A 21,584-nucleotide genomic window follows, 5' to 3' on the forward strand; every position below is an offset into this window, starting at 1 on the left:
TACATTAAGTCGCTGTAATCATCTCCTTGCGTAAATTGATATAAATTTATACAAGTTAATGAACTTTATATTATGATAAACGAGGTAGAGACAAATACTACAGTTATCGGAAGATGTTTTTGTAAGTGTAAATTACAATACGTAATAATTATACTATGTACTATGATTTATGCAAGATTTTCTTTCGTTCTATTTTCAGGTGGCTTTTATTAAATAGCACAGATCCTGCGACAGAGCTTCAGTGGCTAATATATGAATTGCAATCAGCAGAGTTTAGTGGTGAAAAAGTTCACATAATTGGCCACATTCCGCCAGGCCATTCTGATTGCCTGAAAGTATGGAGTAGAAATTACTACGCTATCGTGAATCGCTACGAGTCTACTATAACTGCACAATTTTTCGGCCATACTCATTATGATGAATTTGAAGTTTTCTACGATCCTAACGATCTTGGTTAGTATCTGATAAGCGTGATTACTTTAAAATAAAAATGTAATAAACAATAAAATACATTTTAATTTATTTTAGGGAGAGCTACAAGTATTGCGTATGTTGGTCCGTCTGTATCGCCGTATTATGATTTAAATCTAGGATATCGAATATATTACGTAGACGGGGATCATGATGCTACCACTCGAGTAAGTTTATCTCATATTTTTCTTCTTATTATATTTCACAAGACACGTGTGGAATCGTAAGAGATACAAAGTTGAAATTTAATTTACATACATATTCTTGTTCTTAATAACCAAACTTTTTTCTTACAGTTAGTGGTAGACCACGAGACGTGGATTATGAACTTAAAAGAAGCCAATCTATTCGGTTATCCGATTTGGTATAAATTATATTCGGCGCGTTCAGCATACATGATGACAGCGTTGCGGCCGCAAGACTGGGATAAGTTCATTGATGACATGACTGCTAAGGAGGACGTGTTCAACTTATACTTCAAGTAATATCAAACCATTAATTGCTTACTAATTGAACATTCTTTATTTCATAAGACTTTGTAAACATAGCGTTAGTTGTTTGCCAAGTCTATATACATGTAAGATGTCAACTTACCTGTTCTGCAAGATAAATATTCTACGCAATGCTGGCACTGACCCCGCCCAAGTCTCGTGCCATTATATTAGTGTGCTAACCTAGTGTGGTAACGTAGATCATTTACGAAACACATTTCTAACACTATAGTTGCAATTGTTTCTAAAATATATGCCAACAATACAGACAACATTTCTTGTTTTATAATATTGAAGTAACAAATGATCATGCAGTCCAGAAGATAGTAAGTGGAAGTAGTCTCTGTCGCTTATGGACATCTGTAATCAATTGTAAAATAGGCATGCCGCTAGAAGCTACGGCTGCAATGCTACTCCCGAGGAAAAATATAGTAGACTCATCTTACGTCTTCGTAATAACACGCCTTTCACGGAAATCTTATACCTTTAGGAATTAATCATAGATAGGTATTACCTAGAATTAACTTAAGGGTGGTGGAACTCTCAGTGGTTCGACTCCGGCGGCACCACCACCACATACATATTCACCCATTAACAGCAATGTTAAGCGCTTTTGTGTTCTGATTGAAAGGGTAAGGGAGACATACTTTACCGGGAATTCCAGTTTAGTTCTCAGGTGTAGCAGCGCATCTGTAGTCGACCTCGGATAAAACTCTGATCTTATCTAGGGTTGATTCTATAATCAACCCCAGATTGTAAGTGACCAATGCCGCCCATGGCCATACGCAGTATGCACGCAATGCTATTTTAGGACTGCATACTCATTTGCTATTACAAAAAAAAAGAGAATACTACTAACACGTATATAACGATGAGTACAGCACGTAGCACTTACAGACACTACTGGAAGAGCAGCCCGCGGCGGCCGAGCTGCGACGGCGAGTGCCGCAAGCGGCTGGTGTGCGACGCGCGCTCGGGCCGCTCGCACGACCGCCGCGCGCTCTGCGGACACATCGAGGCGCGCATCGACGGCGCCACGCCCGCGCCGCAGACGTGGCGCGCTTGGTTCTACAATGGACTCTCTGTTTCGTGAGTATTATTGAGTATTATTGCTTTACTAGGGTTTTATTACGTAAATTAGTTACAGATTATAAGGAATAACGAAGGGCGGAAAATTTGTGACGTGACAAGTAAAGTAAATTATTAAAATGTTATGTTTCAATGAGTAATAATAAAAAAATAGAAATTCGCGGATTTTATTACGTAAGTTAGTCGTAGATTATATGTAATAACGAAGGGTTAAGACGTGTCAAGCATTTAAATTAATTATAAGTAATAAAATGTTAAAAAGAACAAAACATTCATTAAAATTAATAGTGTGATGTCATTACATGACATCTTGAAATCTATACTTACAACAATTTCCGATAACGCCTTTTTATAAATGACTCATAATCGTCATACTTACATAATTATATGCATTGTTGTATGTTGATTGATGACATAAGTCGAGTACCTACACCTATAGTAAGAACTAAGAACTCATAAATATGTTCCACGTTCCACCATTTTCTGTCATTCGAGTAAGGAATAAGCTAAATATATAATAAAAAAAATAGAAAGTGGAATGTAAAAACACTCGCCAAAAATTGATATCAACAAGAAGTGTTATGTGGCTTTAGGAAATTTTATTCGGTTGTTGCTACTTTCACTTTAAGGATTGCGGAAATAACTTTATTCTTGTACTGTATCTTTAAGAACGGAAATACCATGTTATCTTTGCTGTCGATAAAATGAATGTTCATAAATATTTCTTATTATACAATTAATACATACACATCATGCACTTACCGCTTTTTTCGAGTCATACTTTAATTTTACGCAAGCTTTGTGTTAATCAAATTGGCTTTTATACACACCACTGGGAAAGGTATCACGTTTAATCACTCTGCTTTAAATTAATAGCAAAAGCTTACGACCCACAGAAACAACAAGTGTGCCATATCTAACAAAATACTCATCTTGACCACATTTCACAACTTAATTCGAATTTCTCGTCACAGCTTTTTTATATTCTTTAATTCTGTTATATTATAATTTTCTTTGTTTTATTTCTACAGACCTAGTGTACGGCAAGTTTAATTGGTGGTGGAATTGGCTTATAGGTCCGCACGGAAGAAGGTTGGTGAAGAATCTTAGTTGTATATAGATATAACTCTGTAATTTGTATATATTTACGTATATTAAATAAAGCAGATATAATATTTAATAAATGTACTAAATATATTTATTCTAATTAGCAATACTTGCATGGCACTGATATCTAAACTTGAAATTGATATATTCAAGAGCACTTGATTTTTAAAAGCTATAATACAATATGTAAATAAACTCAGGTTGGTGGTATATAATTAAATGTGTCAGTGATGAAATTTTAATATGTAAATAACGTGAGATAGCAAGCAACTGATTTTGAATGTAGAGTAAAAATTGATTAAATAAGTTGACTAATGTATTTAGGGCAGAAACGCTCTACATATTGGTTTATTTAATCATGTGACTTAATTATTATAATGAGCAGAAACAGTTTAATGGTATTTTAGGATTTTCCAGCTACTGATGCAAAGGTGTTTGTAGATTTTAATTATTATTTGCTTGCTTTAACGGCGAAGGGAAACGTGAGTAGACTTATTTATGTCTACAACCCAAGATTCCCGGACTTGTAAGATATTTGGCAAACCGCACTCAACTAGCGTGATGTGCCCCCTACATAACTTTTATTCTATCTCAACCACTCTGGAGCTCTTAGATAGCTCAGCAGTAAAAAAGCAATGTATTAGTTATAACAACGGTGATGATTATCTTACTCTGTTTCAGAATGTCCATGTTAATGCAAATACCTCAAGTGGCTTATTCGATACCAAAGTTTGTGATGGGTCTTGGTTGAGTGTAAAGGAGTAGAAAATGAGCCAGATTCGTCGAGTACACCACCGGAATAGTCGCAAAAGAACAAATGCTACTCATATCAGCCTTAAAATATCCTAATTTATTGTTAAGATACAACAGGAACTATACATTAAAACTATTTAATTACTGATATTGACCACTTGTGATGTAATGTTAATAATTATCATACTAAATAATTTATATTTTTTTAAATGTGTAATGTTTGCACGAAAACTCTAAGCAAACTAAGCAGGTGCTTCATGGCGATCCAATTGTCAATTTATTACTATTTATAATGTTAAGATAACCTACTTTGTAAATATCATCTGTAAATGTGTAATTAAAACTTTTATTTTTAATTAAAAGTATTTTATTGGTCCTCATTGAAAGATTCACACAGTGACAGAAACTTAAAATATTTTTAAAAGTCTTATTACAAAATTGAGTAGAGAGCTTTTGTAAGCCTTGCAAATTATTTAAATATTCATTAATGATATGGGTATTAACTTCGTTTAACGAGTGCAAACAAATTATTTGGACTTCGTTTAACAGTTGGTTATTTTTATTACGAACTGAAATAATATTGATTGAATTCGTTATACGAAGTAATTTATTACGGTGTATTTAGACCTAACAAATATAAAGCTCGCTTAAACTAGAACGTTATTTTATATCAATATATAACTCCTAGTTTGCACCATTTCGATTTATAGACGTCCACACTAGATCAAAACTCACTCATTAGATCTTAATACACCGTCATAGTAACCAAACACATATATATTCCATTTTGAGCACTTGGATGATCACATATAATTATAAAGTGTGTTGTAATTCCCTGAAAAAGATTGATAAAAATCATAACTTTTCCCAGACCTTTTTTGTTTTAAGAGGGCAACTAAGTGCACCCAAGTGATCAAAACGGAATTAAGCAAATCCGACTTAAAAGAAGAGTAATCTTAATCAAAACACAATTCTAATTAAAATACGAATTGGCCTTGTATGGCATCAATAAAATCATTAAAATAACATATATTTACAAATAAATAATTGAAATTAAATCAGAAGTTTCACAATAAAATACAAACAAAACATTAAACGAACAATTGATGTCAATTCAATCAAATTGATATTAATGTGGGTTCGATACTTGGGGATTTAAAAATTTAAACAGCAATATCTAATTAAAATACCAGTTTTTTTATAATACAAGTGGCAACCAGAGATGTAGTGGATTTGGTGTCAGTTGTAAACGGATAAGTAGAAATGCAATAATAATTTTTAATAACTCCGTGACCAGTACCTACTTATTGACATGTTCAATACAATCTTTGTTTATAGAACCAATTGAATCGGCAATAATTATCATATTCATTGATATTATTATTCAATATTGTACAAAAATACATTGTATTGTCACGATTGACCTACTACTTGGGACCGAGGACTGCAACCATTTAGCAAATTACAGACGAATTAGATAGCTGATAAATCTTGCTACATAAATTGTTGAATACTGACTTTAAAATTGATATAATTATTTATATGAAATGGTCTTCTCTGGTCGTTTTGCATAGAATTTTGGACAGAACATTTACTTTGTACGATAAGATATCAATTCGGACAATGGAGGAACCTGTAAGTTACCTTCCAGATACTTGATCTATCGACAACTATCACCGTAAGTACCTATATTCGGGAAGAAGCACGCGATCGACATCGAAGCGAAAAAAGAAAAATCAACGTAGCTTTATGACTTCAAAAATAAGGCGCCAAATAAAAAATGTTCTTAAACTGACCAGTTTGACAAAAATAGCCTAACAATCCTATCTACCTATACCTACTTAATTCACAAAGACAAAGGAATTACGGTCAAACAAATATAAAGTATCATACAAAAATCGTTGAGGTAGAGTTTGTGGAGACTACCAAGACAAGAATACTTTCACAGACACAATAACAATTATATATGGCATCGCCAAACTTTATGGTCGCTCGGAGGCTGCCGCTTTTAACGGCGTATTGGCACCATATTTCAGATGTTAACGTAAATGTACGCTCAAATATAGCTAATGCCATACTATTCAAAGCGAATGAGCTCAGACTCGCCGAATGTGTAGAGGGCTCATAAAGATTGACGTGAATATTATCAGTATCCATTGAATCGTGACTTTATTCTTTATCAAACCTATATTTAAAGTATTAGCCTATAATTAAACCTAATTTGTGTGTATGTCAATTTTATTAAAATTTAATTAAGTTATGGGGTGTAAATGCAATTTGTATGTAACGTGATATTTTTAAATAAAGTATTTTGAATATTAACTACCAGTGGAGCTGACTTATATTTAACGAACTAAAAATTGCAAAGAGGTATTATTTGTATTGTATTTATGTTAAAGGTAACATTAAAAACTATTGACCATTTGATAATGTATGAAGTTTTCCTGGGGTACATTTTCCAGATCAACCTAGACTATTGCAACTATTAAAAAGTGGCAAACCGTAGAAGTTTTAAACTTGATTTATGGGACTAGATAATTTAAAGAAGAGTATTTTTTTAATATGGCAATAACAATATCTTTATTATAATTTCGAACTGCCTCATTTCCTTATAACTGAACTAATTTTTCAAATATTTATCCAAAAAGAAGGAACGAAATACTGAAAGATATAAAACAGAAACTTATCAAGTTATAAAGAATGTGAATTATATAGTGTGGTTCATAATATAACGGTCATATTATAAATGTGACTTGTGTAACTATAAACTTTATGTAACTATAAACTTACTTATTGTGAGACAATATTTGGATAGTTTTCTTGTTTATAAATGCCTTAAATGCAATTGGTGATGTATACAATTAGTACAGTCTGCCAACAAGCAAAATAAAAGCTTAATGAATTGTCTCTACTCTTCTAAGTACCTACTCTATGAAAATCTGAATTTTATACACTCTGCGAATGAGATAATTGCTGTAAATAAGACAAAAAATATTTGAATGACATATAAAATACAGCAAGTGTCTATTATGGTAGAGACCAATTTCCTATGCTTATTATATTGCTGGCAAGAACAGCTTGATGTACCAATAAAGTAAAATGTTAATCATAAATCTAATGAGTATATTAAAAATTGTGTAATATTAATTTTTAAAATAGCAGTCTTTATTGTTTGGACCCTATAATAACCAGTCCAACTTAACTGAAAATATTTCTTGAGATTAGCAGCACAATTACAGAAATACCAACAAGGTTTTCAGCAACTGTAAGAAATGTATGCTGCAATATATAAAATACAATGTAAAATGTAGTTCATCCCAAAATACTAACTATACTATGACTAAAATCAAAACTTACTTAAAATATGTACACATATTGTTTTTGTATTATCAGTGACTGTTGATATTGACGATGTAAAGTAATCAAAGAAAGCCTTTAAATTTTTCACTAATTATAAAACATAATGTTAGGAAAATATGGCACATCTAACATGTTAAAGGTAGTTTCTGACTTGGCAACATCATACAATTAAACTGATGCATTTATTACAATTTAAAACAACAACAAAAATTAAGTAAAATTACTAGAACTAATTATTACTTTATGCAAATTTAAAAACACTTGGGAATTATTCTGCTGTGCATTAAATGCACACAATGTTTTAAACACCTATTAAAGATGAAATCTGTTGAACCTATGAAATTTGAAATTATAGAATAACCAATACGGGGTACATGGAATCAAGTCTTTTTTAAAGATTGCTTTTAGTAAGATACCTCAAAGGTATGAAATGGATGCTTAGGAATAAAAAAATCCTTAAAATATGAAATAGAACCACTATGATGACAATTCACCACAAACAATTGTGCTAAAACATTGTTTATATTTATGTGCCATAAATCCACACAACAAAATTTTAAATATTAAAAATGAGTAAATGAGTAATTTTGATCCACTTTTTGTAGTTAAGGCACATTTTACTTACATCATCTAGTGTTACTGTTAACTTATTGTGTTATTGTTATTTAAAAAAATGGCACTATATCAGACACTGGGATTTCCCAAATTATTTTAATCTCAAATAATGTACACACTATTTTTGAACATAATTTCATCTTTGGAGATGGAATGTGCATAAAATATCCTACAAAAAACATCACTGGTGTAGTCTTTACAATTAATGAGCATTTTACAAAAGCCTTCTTAAGTTTTTCCTGCTTTTCTTAGTGCCTACTACACAAGCAGTTTTCTTTCTTTTTGATGGACTAGGTCCGTTGAGGTCATACTGGGTACAAGTCTTACCTGGATGTCTTTCACACCTGCAATATCTACAAAACTGGTAGGAGCATGTTGCGCTGGAGCACTCCACCCATTCTTCTCCTGAAGATTCTTCTGTGACTTTAGCAGGCTGGTGGCACCTTGCACATGATAATTGCATCCGTATGTCAAGTCGAGCAGACTGAAACATTTTTAAAACCATTTTAATTTGAATGTAAAATATAAAATTAATGGACTATATTGATCTTTTTTTAGGCTTTCATTCCTCAGAATATTAGAAAGAAATAATTTTATTCTGATTAAAATATGTAAATTAAAGAGATATACAGGGTGAATCTCCATAAAGTGCACATATTGAAACAGGTAAAATTAAACCGCATTTTGTCGACAAAAAATATAAAAAAAGTTATTAAAAATTTTTTTTTTGGGTTTTACGACCTTTTGAAGTTTTTTTTTGGAATTGTGCACCTAAAGTAAATAAATCGCTATAACTTTTGAACTAAAAGAGTTATCATGTTCAAACAAAAATTACAATGAATGCCAATTATAGGCCGTACTGATCCATGAAAAAAAAAAACAAAAAAGTTTATCTTCCCAGAAAAAAATAGTCAGATTAGTGTGAAGAAAGCAATTTTTTTAGGTTAAATTTCAGTAATCGTGAATTTCCTCAAAATAATCTAGGCTATTTATTTTATTTTTATTATTTAATGTAATTCTACGTCGTATTAGCTTTCAAACACTAAAAAAAGCATGCCTCTAACTTAAGTATAAAGTTTCCTACGAGCGCTTAAACAAAGGCAGTTCTTAAGGGTGTTGGTAATAAATAACATTTTTAATACAAACTAGTGTTTTTTTTTTAATTATTAAAGATTTATTTTATTACTGTTTTATCACTTTAATATTGTCAAAAATAAGAAACTACCATGAATTTACCATTGAAACATATTTTTGATTGTTTCCTTTGTTTATATTTTGGACATCTAATTATGGGTCGGACTATACCAGTTTTATTAGGGCGCACGAGCGTCGCGTCTTTTTTGAAACGTTCCTAGCAAACTTTATACTTGAGTTAGAGGCGTGGTTTTTTTAGTGTTTGAAAGCTAATACGACGTAGAATTGCATTAAATAATAACAAAAAAATAAAATGCCTAGATTATTTTGAGGAAATTGATGATTACTGAAAATTTTACCTAAAAAAAGTGCTTTTTTGCACTAATCTGACATTTTTTTCCTGGGAAGATGATTTTTTTTTGTTTTTTTTTTTCATGGATCAGTACGGCCTATCATTGGCAATCATTGTTATTTTTGTTTGAACCTGATAACCCTCTTAGTTTAAAAGTTATAGCGATTTATTTACTCCAGGTGCACAATTCCCAAAAAAAAATTCAAAAGGTCGTATAACCCAAAAAAAATTTTTTTTATTTTTTTTTTATATTTTTTTGTCGACAAAATGCGGTTTAATTTTACCTGTTTCAATATGTGCACTTTATGGAGATTCACCCTGTATATTAAAGTTGTATATACCTTAACATATTTTTTAAACTTAATTGTCCTTGGAGTACCAGGAGGGCTGCTTGGGGAGTTTTTCTGTGAATTATTAGTCAATAAATTATGTATCTCAATAAGAGGCTTTGTTGGATTGCTCTCATAGTTTTTAGGTACACTGTTTTTATTTTCCTGGTTTGCCTTTCTATCCTCTAAGAACTTCAAGTACTCAGTCTGTTTTGACTTTATTTTGCTCACATCCTCCCATACTTGCGACCATAATTGGCTGACCAGAGTGAAGTTGTATATGTCCTTGTTCGATAAATAACTGAATATTTTCATGATTGGCGGCATGACATGGGCTTCATGGTATAACATTTTGATAATATCTACTTTTTGATCAGGTCGAAATTTGCTTTGAGTAGGAAGTGGTTCTGACCTCACTGGCGGAACAATTGGTTGTAGTGCTTGTGTTTCACAGGATAAGGAATGTATCACAAAATTTAACTTTTTCGATGGTTTCCTTAAATTTAATGGACTGCTAAGCTTACAACTGCTTCTGCATATCTTCTTAATAGGTGTAGTTGGATATGATGTGTGGATGTGATCACTACGATAGTAAAGATCAGAGGGAACATCAGTGTGGCCTCTGTTTGAAAATGTGAGGCTGGTACTCAATTTGTTCCCATCATTGAATTTCAATTCTCGTAGACTACCAGCTATAACGCTGGTCGGGGTCGGAAACGGGCTAAATATATTATCACTGTCGTCTTCTTGATATGATCGTTTAAGACAGCGTCGTATTACGGGCGATTCAACAAAGTTCTCACAACTCCTCAATATACTAGACGAGGTTGCATATTTTCTTGATCGATAATTTTCTTCTGGGGTAACGCTGCGACAGTCCACATGAATTTGACCAGTGAAGCAAATCTTTCTCTGGGCTAATTTGGAACTGTCTGAAATTTCGGAACTTTCGAAGGAGCCCGGAGTGAACGAATGGTACCCACTATCCTCAGCCCTCCAATAACCAGCGCCATTGTATGATATTCCAGGAGTAACTGGTTCAGTATAATCAGAATGCATATCCATTTTCAATGTTGAATCTTCAATTGAACTTCTAAGACTAGAACGCATCGTTGAAGTTTTTACAAAAGGTAATCTCTTCTAAGGTGGCATTTTGACGTATTTCTTTAAATATGATCTATTTAAAAAAAACTCACTTGATATTTACAATGAATAATTATCTCGTTTACGTTACTAAATAATAACGACGAAATTATCTAAAATACTTCAAAGTATGACAGACAGATGCAACTTGCAAGCGTAACTAGTACAGATAATACATAAAATTTCAGATACAATATGAAACTATAAATAATTTACACACATTTCAATAAGCCAGTATGAAATAAAATCTGTTTTTCTCGCCAATGTAGTAAATTATATAAGTTATTTTAATAAACATTTTATTTCAGAATAGCAACAGTTCTATTTGCATTTTACTTTTCTATATGGAAGCAAGACCAAAAACAAAATTAATAAAGATTTAATATTTATAAAACGGGAAACGCATATTTAAATGAGCAGAATATTCTTTGCCATATTATGCATGTCCGAACTTGAAAAATAATAAAAACACAATAAGTATAATAATAATATTGTGATATGAAAATGGTCAAACGACTTCGACGAAATCGACGATGTCTTGTGCACATGTGTAGTAGCCATTACTTTAATTTTTAATCTGTGACAATAATGCATAATTTGTTTTCTTTTTAATCTGTATATTTGGTTTTTGTCGAAGTTTGGGCTTTGGGTGGATTTTTACTGAATTTTCTAAAATTAAATTTTATAAAAGCAAAAACTCATTTAATTTAAAATGTGATGTTGGACAAATAAAATAACTTTAGACACTAAGGAATAACAATGTATTTAAAAGATTTATGTAGACTATGTGCAACAAAAGACGACTTTTCAAAGGATTTGTTGGATGATAGTAACAAAAATGTATTAAAAATGATACAGGAATTCGTACAAATTACTGTAAGTACTGAATGCATGTACTTTTTAATATAATATTTAATTTTATATATATCACAATAACAGTAATAATTATACAAAAGTAGCTTTGATTGAAGTAACTTTATATGTATCACAAACTATATTCGTGTTCCTTTATTTATCAATAATACGCTAATATTTAGTAAGTATATAGTTTTATAATCCCGCTTTAGATACAAGAAAATGAGAATATGCCAACGAAGATTTGCATTAGTTGTGAGGACAAAATGTTGTCATTTCACATGTTTGTGTTGGAATGCTACAAAGTGCAAGAGTCTCTTAGAAAGATGTATGTGGAAAATAACGACAACTTAACAATTAAACTCGAGGAAGCTATTGTTGAATATGATGATCCAACAATTAAATCTGAGGTAATTATCTGTTTATTTTACAATGAGACATACCTTTACTCTGAACAGTGAGAAAATCTACTTCTGGCCGAATATATTGAAAAGTAAATTTATAATTAAAGCTCCCACATAAATTTTTTGTTTGTGAAATGGTGATTTCTTTGCCTTTGTATGTTTGTGAACTATTAAAATAAAATACAATAAAAGTTTGTATAAAGAATAGGCCTCAAGTAAGCAAGAATAATCTGTTTGCAAAATAATAATTATCGTATAATTCCCGTCTTGCCTGTCCTATGTTAAATTCAAATGTCACATCATCAACCCATTACTGTCCCACTGCTGGGCATGGGTCTCCTCTCAGACTGAGAAGGATTAGGCCATAGTCCACCGCACCGGCCAAGTGTGTATTGGTAGACTTCACTTAAAAATCTCTCAGGTATACAGATTTCCTCATGATGTTTTCCTTCTCCTTTTTAAGCAAGTGATAATTAATTTGTAATATGCACATAACTTTGGAAAATCAGAGGAGCATGCTTAGGATTTGAATTCACAAGAATATATAATTCAAATATGTGACAATTGATATATACTGATATTTTAGGTGAAAGATGAGCTGACTGCTGAGGATATTGTGTGTAAGTATCTAAACTGAACTGTTAACCTAATTATAGAGAATTTTGTAATTTCTTACACACATCATGAACAGTTAGAATTAACTAATGAAATACTTGAATTGTCCATTATCATTATATATGAATATTGTCAGTGAACATAAAATATATAATATAGATATTGTGTTGTTAATATAGATGTTTTTAAGGAAAGTTGTATAGAAATATGTGGACTCAAAGGATGTGTAACAAAATTTGGCACAATTGATGTTTACAATTTCTTATATAAATGAACCCTTTTTTTGTTTTATTTCTAAATAACCTTTATATAGTAATTTAATATACCCCAACCACTTAATAAGTTTCAATTGATAAAGCATAATAAGCCTAAATTGATATTGTATTTGTTCTAAAATTTAAACATGAAAATATCAGTCTAAATAATAAACAGTGTATGTATTTTATTCGCTAATAGTTCCTTAGTATTTTACAATAATTAGTCCTTAAACAAAATTATTAGGTCTCTTACAAAATTCATTTATTCCATAAAAAAGAATTTGTAATATTTGTAATCAGTTTACATGTATTTAACTTTAGTGTACATGAATCTCGAACTACCAAAAAACACAGAAGCTTATAGGGGCGTAAACATCAAATAGAAATTTATCAAGTGGATGGAGTACAATGCAATGTATTCTTCTCAAATATTCCTGGTCAATACTGTTTCATTTAAAATTAATTAACCAAGCTGGTACTTGAATAGGTGCAATAAACAATGAAGCTACATTATCAGAATTCAACAGAGATGATTACCATAATGATGATGACGACCTGTATGATGATGATGATGATGATGATGACGATGACGATGATGATGATGAATATAGTGACATCTCTCTCGCACAACTTAAAGAAGCAAAAAAGAAACATGTGAAAAGAAAAGTATTAACTGAAGAGGAAACTGAAGAGTTCAAAAAGGTTCTTAGGGAAACTGATTTTAAGGTTAAGGATTTTGTGAAGTAAGTAAGATTATTAATGCCTTTAAATTTATATTAAAACAAGTATTGTAAACTGTTCAAGCTGTTATAGTTAATAATAGATACTATCAGTTAGATTTTATTTACATTAACATTAGTACTTTAAAATTACATTCTAAAACCACTGTCCACTTTGTGTTGCAAAGGAGATAGCAGATCTTGGATTGGTGCATAGATATTTCTGATCTTGTGTTGCAAAACACTTTCGAGCTTAGTAGATAAATAAATATTTCACATAATAAATACAAATGTGTGTAGTACATGGGTATTGTTAATATATAAGTTTTACTTGTTTCAGGTTAAAATGCAATATTTGTGAGGAAGGAGTGAAATCATGGAGTGGCCTGAAAGTGCATTATGCTAAAGCTCACAAAACTAAACCAGTTGTGTATTGTATATGTGGTTTTCTTATCAGATCCAAGAGTGTTCTTTACAAACATGTATCTGATCATAAAGTGGAGAGTAGGAAATTTAGAAGGGAAGAGAATTCAGAGAACAAGCAAGAGGATTCAAAATACTCGAGCCTTCACGTTAAAGATTTTGTAAAGTATGTTTGTATATCACGATTTATGTTTATTTTTGTTTAGAGTATCAAAATACTTATGTTTCATTTTATGTTTCAGTTTTACGTGTACTGTCTGTCATAAGCAGTGTTCGAGTTGGTACACATTAAGATCACACTGTGAAAAAGCTCACAAGATTCGCCCGATAGTGCATTGTGTTTGTGGTATTACATTGAAGTCTAAATCTGTTCTATATAAGCATGTTCAAGATCATAAAAACCCTGATATCTTGGCGTAAGTAAAACAATTTATACATAAATTGTTTCTATCTTATTAATAGTTAAGGAAACAATAATATAATGTTTCAATACAACAGATATTAAGAATGGGTTACCATGCTCCACAAATCAGTACAGTGCTCTTATTGTAATATCAAATAATTTTAACTAACATAGTCAATCTTTTTATCTTTAATATCTTTTTTATCTTTATCTTTTTTTTTTTAAATATCTTCTTATAATGATAAATTATATTAACTGTTACCTTTAAATACATATTTTCATGTTAAAACTTTTCCATTCAATCTTTTCAGATGTGATAAGTGTCCAAGGATCACTAAAACATTAGCTGCTTTAAACAAACATAAAATGAGACATATACCAAAGGCTGAAAGAAAGTTTTGCTGTTCATCATGTGACAAGATATTTAATACCAAGGATACATTAAAATCTCACGAAAGATCGCATATACCTATTGAAGAAAGAAAAATATATCATTGTGATATCTGTGATCTTAAGTAAGTACTTCGTAATTTTATCTTATTTTTGTTGTGGATATATTTAAATTGACTAAATAATATTCTATCTTCATATTGAGATTATATTTTTGTTCATCCAATTGTAATCATTTAAAAAATAAATAAATATCTTATAGTCCGCAGCAACTAGACAAAGACTGCACTATCATTTACAATACCATATAATAGCATATTCTGCAATCATAGCCCCCAGTTGTCCTGCCCACCTCATACAGGTAGACATGAAATATTTGTGCGGTAATGCAAAATTACAAAGATTTAAACCAGGAAAGAAGTCTGAATTCATTATAAAATATTTGTGTACTCTGAGGTCTAATCTGTAACACTTCGTTGCCAACTAGAAGTAACTAACAATAATAATAACATTATTATTTTTAAAACTAAAAATAACACTATAACAGTTGAAATTGAAACTAAAAAGTAATAATTGTTGCAATCTAGTAACTTTGCGATGAATTTTCTCTAAGGCGCTCGAACACCGCCTCGAAAATCGTTAATCCTGATGATGTTGATAAGGACAATGGACCAAAATTATTAGAATCGTGTATTATCATCGATTCTTGATAATTCTTCAAAATTTTGAATTAAACTGAAAGTTCAAAGTGGATAAAAATCAGGTTCAAAGATTCAGTTATATACATACATTCATACATACATACATACATAGATTTAATCCGAGCTAATAAAAGCGTGTTATAAATAGGTTCACAACGCGATCATCGGCGGCGTCGCACAAGCGCGTGGTGCACGACAAGATCAAGAGCTACGTGTGCGACCTGTGCGGCTACGCGTGCGGCACCAACGGCGAGCTGCGCCAGCACCGCGCCATACACAGCGACGACAAGCCCTTCGTGTGCCGCACCTGCTCGAAGCCGTATGTACCGCACATATACCGCTACTGTGCCGATCACGTACCACTGTTATGCCAGTTATATACCGATACCGTGTTCATGAAGTATAGCTCCGTACATTAAATTATCATCATCATCATCTATAATATGGATGTGTCTAATAGTGAAATATTGGTAGTAGTAGTAATATCGGTAGACATAGATTATATCTATCGATACTATTTTACTATTAGACTGGAATATTTTCTTAGTATGAGATTGGTTCCAGTCAGAAACTAAAACTCAACTATTAATCGTAGACAGTAGTTAGTTTATGATGACTCTAGAAATAGTAATAGTTACTATAAGTTTAATAGTTCAATAGATTGAAAAAAAAAACAAATAAAAGCAAATGTCTTGCTTTAAATATACATACTAAATTCAGGTTTGTATTAATTGTGATCCACAGTTTTATGTTAATAAATAACAAAGCTACCTACCTCAGAATAGTATGCTATAGTTTATAATAAAACCATAAACTAAAATCTGTCGTTATTGTCGAGTATCCTTTGCATCCTGTATGACTAGTGAATCGTAATCATTCTAATCTAATTGCATGTTTATAGGTTCAAAACATATTCAAACCTGAAGACGCACATGGACACGCACGAGGACACGTCGTACGCGTGCTACGTGTGCAGCCGCGTGCTCAACAGCCGCCGCACGCTGCGCAAGCACCTGCTGGTGCACGAGGACAAGTGCCGCCACGTCTGCTCCTACTGCAACAAGGCTTTCAAACGCCGGCAGACTTTGAAGGTGAGTCGTTTGTTAACATTGTATCTAGAGGGGATCTTGTTAAATCAAAAGTTGAAAAAATTTAACTTAATACATTTGTAGGTAATACGTGCGCACGCTCATGTCTAGTATTTTTCGCGTATTTTCGTGATGGTTTTCTTATTGCTGGATTATTCTGATTGATCAACTAGAAAATAAATTATTATGCTAAAAGTTATGTCATCGACATTTTATATATTAAACAGTTTCAAGTCGAGTTTATAATTCAGGTTTCAAATAAATTTGTTGTTATGACTTTTTCAATATGGAAGCTTGACAACTGTTCTTAATGAGTGTCATATATTACACATGCGTTTTCGAACATTTCGTTCCATTAATTACTAACCATTACTTGTATATTAATGAACATTGTTATGTACGTCTTAAGATTGTACCACACCTTAGACGTGGTTCGTGTGCTCACGACACGTCCGTCTCTCGCCGCTACCAGAGTAAGACTGACTCTAGTCGACTGATGGGTGGTAATCACACATTTATTAAACAAATCGAAGGTAGTACAATATATCTAATTGTAGACCCGATTGGTAGGATGTCACAAACATATTATAATACGTGTATTGACGTTTGTCCAGGTGCACATGTACACGCACACGGGCGACAAGCCGCTGACGTGCAAGTGGTGCGAGGAGCGGTTCGCGTACGCGTCCACGCTGCGCTCGCACCGCCTGCGCTGCCACCCCGACAAGATGGCCGCGCAGCCGCACCACTACGCGTACAACCCGCACCTCGCCATGCACCAGGTAACTGCCCGCCCGTCGTCCGGGGCACGTGTACACGCACGCGGGCGACGAGCCGCTGACGTGCAAGTGGTGCGAGGAGCGGTCCGCGTACACATAAACAGCACAAAAGCAGGTTTAATTAATAAATGAAAGTACCTGTATGTGTTCATTTTGAAGATAATATTATTATAAACCTTCTGCCTAACAGCAGCGATTTTCGCTACTTTGCTTTAGTTTCAAAGTTTTAAAGGGAAATCATATAGGATTCGAACTTACATTATTAATAACTATAATAAATTTATACAATTTTTTGTCTATTACTTCTATCACTATTAGGCAGAAGTTGTCAAATTTCGATCTTTGGGAGCGAATCGTTTTAAGGAATATTATTCTCTACTAATAATGTTTTATTTTGCTGCAGGACTACAACATGAAGAGCGACATGCCGCCCAATGTGAGTGTTACAAAAAATGAAGCGGAGGCTATTATAGATAAAGTATAAACAATAGTATAAATAGTAGTATAAGTAGTATGCTAGAAAATAGAAATATACCGATAAGTTATTATTGAACATGAATTATTATCAGAAAATAGATTTTTTTCATATTTTATTGACTTAATTATTGTAGTATTGTTTACTTAATAAAAAATAAACACACTGCATACAATGTTTTAGTTATTCATACTCCTTCTGCATCACTACTTATGTAATATTTATCTTCTCGTTGAAAATAACACTTTCTATCTGTGGCCTTCATAATAGTAGCTAAGTAAATAGTTCGTAAATGTTTTTAATTTGATCTACCAATTAATTTTAGTTATATTCAGAGTAAAGAGTAGTTAAGCTCAGAGGCGTAGCCAGTAGCTACCGCCGTATCACGAATGTCGATGATACAGTATTCGTAAAATGCTACTCACAATTTCACTTGAATTCTTAGGCCGTACTTCCCGGGAAAAATCTTATCGTAAAAATTCTAAATAAGTTAACATTTCGAGGATATGTAAAAAAGGAATCATCTGTCGGGGGCCCCCAAAAATGTTCAAACAGGGCCCATCTAAAGCACGCTACGCTACTGTTTAATATTACCTTATAAAGCGTTTCGCCATTTTCATGATCATTAAGAAAAAGATACTGTATATAGATTCCAGATCAATAAACAGAAAGTATAATAACAGATTTTGAGTTTCGTATTCAACTAATAAGCAAAATTAACACGCTCAGAAAAATGTATTTTACATTCAAAAAACAACAAACCTAACCACTGAAAAACTTAACCAACATTTCAAACTTTAGCTTAAGTTAAAACGGGCTCAAAAGGATGGTTTCCTTTGTGATTATTTTCTATTATAATTAAGGCTTTTTTGGTCCTTTAAAGTTCGGTATTTAGGACGTAGCAAAATTACGCGACGTCATTACGTGACCAGCTTAGTTTTTGCGGAGATGATACGTATCTTTACGGATTTATCTCTTCAGAAAACAGCGATTCGTAACAAAATATTAAATAGTTAACAAAAGCTACTTCAGACCTAGGTTTGTAGAAGTGTAACAAATGTAAATTTGGGTATATCCAAGTAGAAAAAATAGGACAAGACTTTTGCTTAAAATGTATATGAGAAAAATTAAATTGCAAGAGATATGCTTCTCTTTATTCTGTTCGTTCAGAGTAACCTCTGTTCGAAACGTATACACTTATTTCTAGGATAATATAATATAAAAAATAATATTGGCCTGGTTGGCTTAATCATTGTCTCTAATATCATTGCAATGATAAAGTGTACTAAAAAGAATAACATACTACTTTTACTCGAGACTGATATCTTATATAAAAATATCTGAAGAGATCGTGTCTACACTTTCTACGATAAAGCGTTTACCTTTGTTTTTTTTTGTACACAACTTTTATATTATGATATATGAGATATCATTACTTATTAAATTATTTATGTCTTTTTGAAGACAATTTGTATAATGAAGATCAGAAAGTACTTAGGTATCTTAAGAATTTGAAATTAGTTTTCAAACTCATTATTTTTCTTTTCAATCAAATCGTCGGTACATCAAACCTACATCAAACATAAAATTGGAAAAATTGAATAAATCTAATACTTTAGTGAAAATAGAATTTAGGTAGGCACTATTGAAACTGAATTCACATGACCGAATATTCGATTCGGTTCGATTCGTGTTTCAATCTCATTAGATTGGAATGAATTTCCGTCCGTGCTGTCTCGTGCTCGCTGACACATATTTTAAGGCCGTTGAAGTTGTCTTGACGATCTTAATGTATTGGATTTAAGCCAGGCACGTGTGTCGTAGCGGGAGAGTGATCTGAATAGTGGAAGTTGATTTTTTGCGAGCGAGTAGGCATTGGTGGTGGATCCATGCGGAGATAAGGGTCGTCACTCGTCAGCGGGCTGGCGCGCGGCCAACCTCCACCAGCCTCCACCAGTGCGGCACACCCCCTCCCACCTAGCACTTAACAACTTATTACATAACTGTAAAAGCAATATATTTGTTACGTCACAATGTAGTGCTTTTCGCTATAATAACTCAATAGTTATAAAGCTTATGCTTAATGTACCTACCTAATTTTTATACTTGACAGAATAATAAATCACGTAAAAATGTGAGATAGTATATTTTGTGAATAACGACTAATATACATGATTTATGGTTTAATACGCTCTATCTTAGGTATATAGGTATTATTTCGTAATGCGTTTTTCATTCAGACCTGTAAATACTCCAGTTAGAATAGTCTTAAAGTAAGCAAACTATAAATCATGATATTTAGGGTCATCACTCATCGTATAGTATTATTTATTTATCGATTTTTACATATATTTATTTTTACCGTATTTTAATTATATGAATTACACCTATAACTTATTACACCTATAGCTTATGCCACTACATTGTACGAGTAGACTTTTACAGATAATAATAAATTCTTTTGATACTCAATTTACTTCCTAAAAGATACAATTTAAAGAAATATTAATTAGGTTAACTTTTACTTGCAACAAAATTTCACAATTTTAACTAAAAAGTCAACGGAACTCTACACAAACTTCTAATTTCATTTTTTTTACCCGAGTTTCTTTCTACCATTCTTTACTATGAAACCTTTTTTCAAGCATTCTAAAATCTAGTTTGTCAGTTATCTATGTCGGTACAATTGGTACAAAACCAGCTAAATATTTTTAGCACGTAGGTCTTTGCAACCTATATTTTTATTTATTCTAACAGCCTTTTAGCCTAACGTTGTTTGCATACGTTCCTATTCCATTGTAGATAAACATTTGTTTTAGACTACCTGTAGGCATACCACGTGCCATTGACCTTACCTATTTATTATTTATCGTGAATAATCGTTGATGTAGACGAAGTTGTCGGATATTAAATCATTTCGCTCGTTTTAATTTATTTTCTTACGTCTAGTCGCCACGTAAATACTCTTATTGAAATGTTTGTAATTTGCTGCTACATTAATGGGTCACTATCACAAAATAATACACATACATACCTAATATTCATTCGAAATACCTTTCTCGTCTTTTCTCCATTCACAACTAGAATCCTATTCCTATTCGATCTTAGCTGAAATGCTAAGCTTCATTTATCACGTTGTGCTGTCAACTCTTTAGACAGGTACACAGTTTCGCCGGCAGTTTCGTTTGTTGCTACATAGCTGAGAACTCTCCGGGCCTTACAAATAAGTAATGCTATCACACTCAAGTAATGCATGTGTTTAACGACTATTCACCCCATAGAACGTTTTTTTTAACACTAGTACCTACTATTACACTTATTATGTCTGAAATGGCCAATGTCAAACCATTGCTGTCTTACTGTTGGTCTCAAAGTATGTTCTCAGAGTGAGACGGGTTTAGGCTTTAGTCTACTGCACTGGTCAAGTGCAATCTCTTAGGTATGCCAGTTTCTTCACGATGCTTACCTTCATCGATAAAGCAAGTGATTATTGATTTGCAATACGCAAATAACTTCAGAGCAGAGCAGAGATTCAAACCTCGAACCCCCGATCGAGAAACCGAGTTACTAGCACCTAGGCTATCATTGCTATGCCCCATATTATCATAGAAAACTTATTTTTAATTGCAAT

General features: G+C 32.3%; 3 protein-coding genes and 1 long non-coding RNA gene across 5 annotated transcripts in view; 3 read left to right on the forward strand and 1 right to left on the reverse strand.

Moving 5' to 3' along the window:
* LOC140753033 (sphingomyelin phosphodiesterase) overlaps positions 1-4,273 on the forward strand; it is a 25,946-nt gene extending 21,673 nt beyond the window's left edge. Inside the window, exons 8-13 of one of the 2 annotated variants that reach the window (XM_073087396.1) lie at positions 200-453; positions 529-638; positions 768-952; positions 1,860-2,051; positions 3,083-3,143; positions 3,840-4,273. In XM_073087396.1, the coding sequence (XP_072943497.1) occupies positions 200-453; positions 529-638; positions 768-952; positions 1,860-2,051; positions 3,083-3,104 (763 nt within the window). In that variant the 3' untranslated portion in view covers positions 3,105-3,143; positions 3,840-4,273. The remainder of the gene's footprint in view (positions 1-199; positions 454-528; positions 639-767; positions 953-1,859; positions 2,052-3,082; positions 3,144-3,839) is intronic. The other variant, XM_073087389.1, reaches the window with a different exon arrangement.
* Positions 991-1,811, forward strand: LOC140753082 (uncharacterized). The gene is made up of 2 exons (XR_012103536.1): positions 991-1,408; positions 1,632-1,811. It is a non-coding gene; the product is annotated as an uncharacterized LOC140753082 (long non-coding RNA).
* A 526-nt stretch (positions 4,274-4,799) lies between the features above and the next one.
* On the reverse strand, positions 4,800-10,992 carry LOC140753074 (uncharacterized). Its single transcript, XM_073087452.1, has 2 exons — positions 9,714-10,992; positions 4,800-8,370 (listed from the first exon to the last, which is right to left on the reverse strand). The coding sequence occupies exons 1-2, from the start codon at positions 10,809-10,811 to the stop codon at positions 8,101-8,103; spliced, it is 1,368 nt and encodes a 455-aa protein (XP_072943553.1). The 5' UTR covers positions 10,812-10,992; the 3' UTR covers positions 4,800-8,100.
* Positions 10,993-11,456: 464 nt separating this feature from the next.
* On the forward strand, positions 11,457-18,128 carry LOC140753088 (uncharacterized). The gene is made up of 11 exons (XM_073087467.1): positions 11,457-11,720; positions 11,912-12,109; positions 12,690-12,723; positions 13,463-13,718; positions 14,035-14,283; positions 14,360-14,533; positions 14,832-15,035; positions 15,760-15,930; positions 16,513-16,702; positions 17,314-17,481; positions 17,882-18,128. The coding sequence occupies exons 1-11, from the start codon at positions 11,604-11,606 to the stop codon at positions 17,960-17,962; spliced, it is 1,842 nt and encodes a 613-aa protein (XP_072943568.1). The 5' UTR covers positions 11,457-11,603; the 3' UTR covers positions 17,963-18,128.
* Positions 18,129-21,584: the final 3,456 nt, after the last annotated feature.

Source organism: Epargyreus clarus, unplaced genomic scaffold (genome assembly GCF_041222505.1).
Source record: "Epargyreus clarus isolate Ecla_fem2 unplaced genomic scaffold, WU_Ecla_fem_2.2 ptg000003l, whole genome shotgun sequence".
Taxonomy (NCBI): domain Eukaryota; kingdom Metazoa; phylum Arthropoda; class Insecta; order Lepidoptera; family Hesperiidae; genus Epargyreus; species Epargyreus clarus.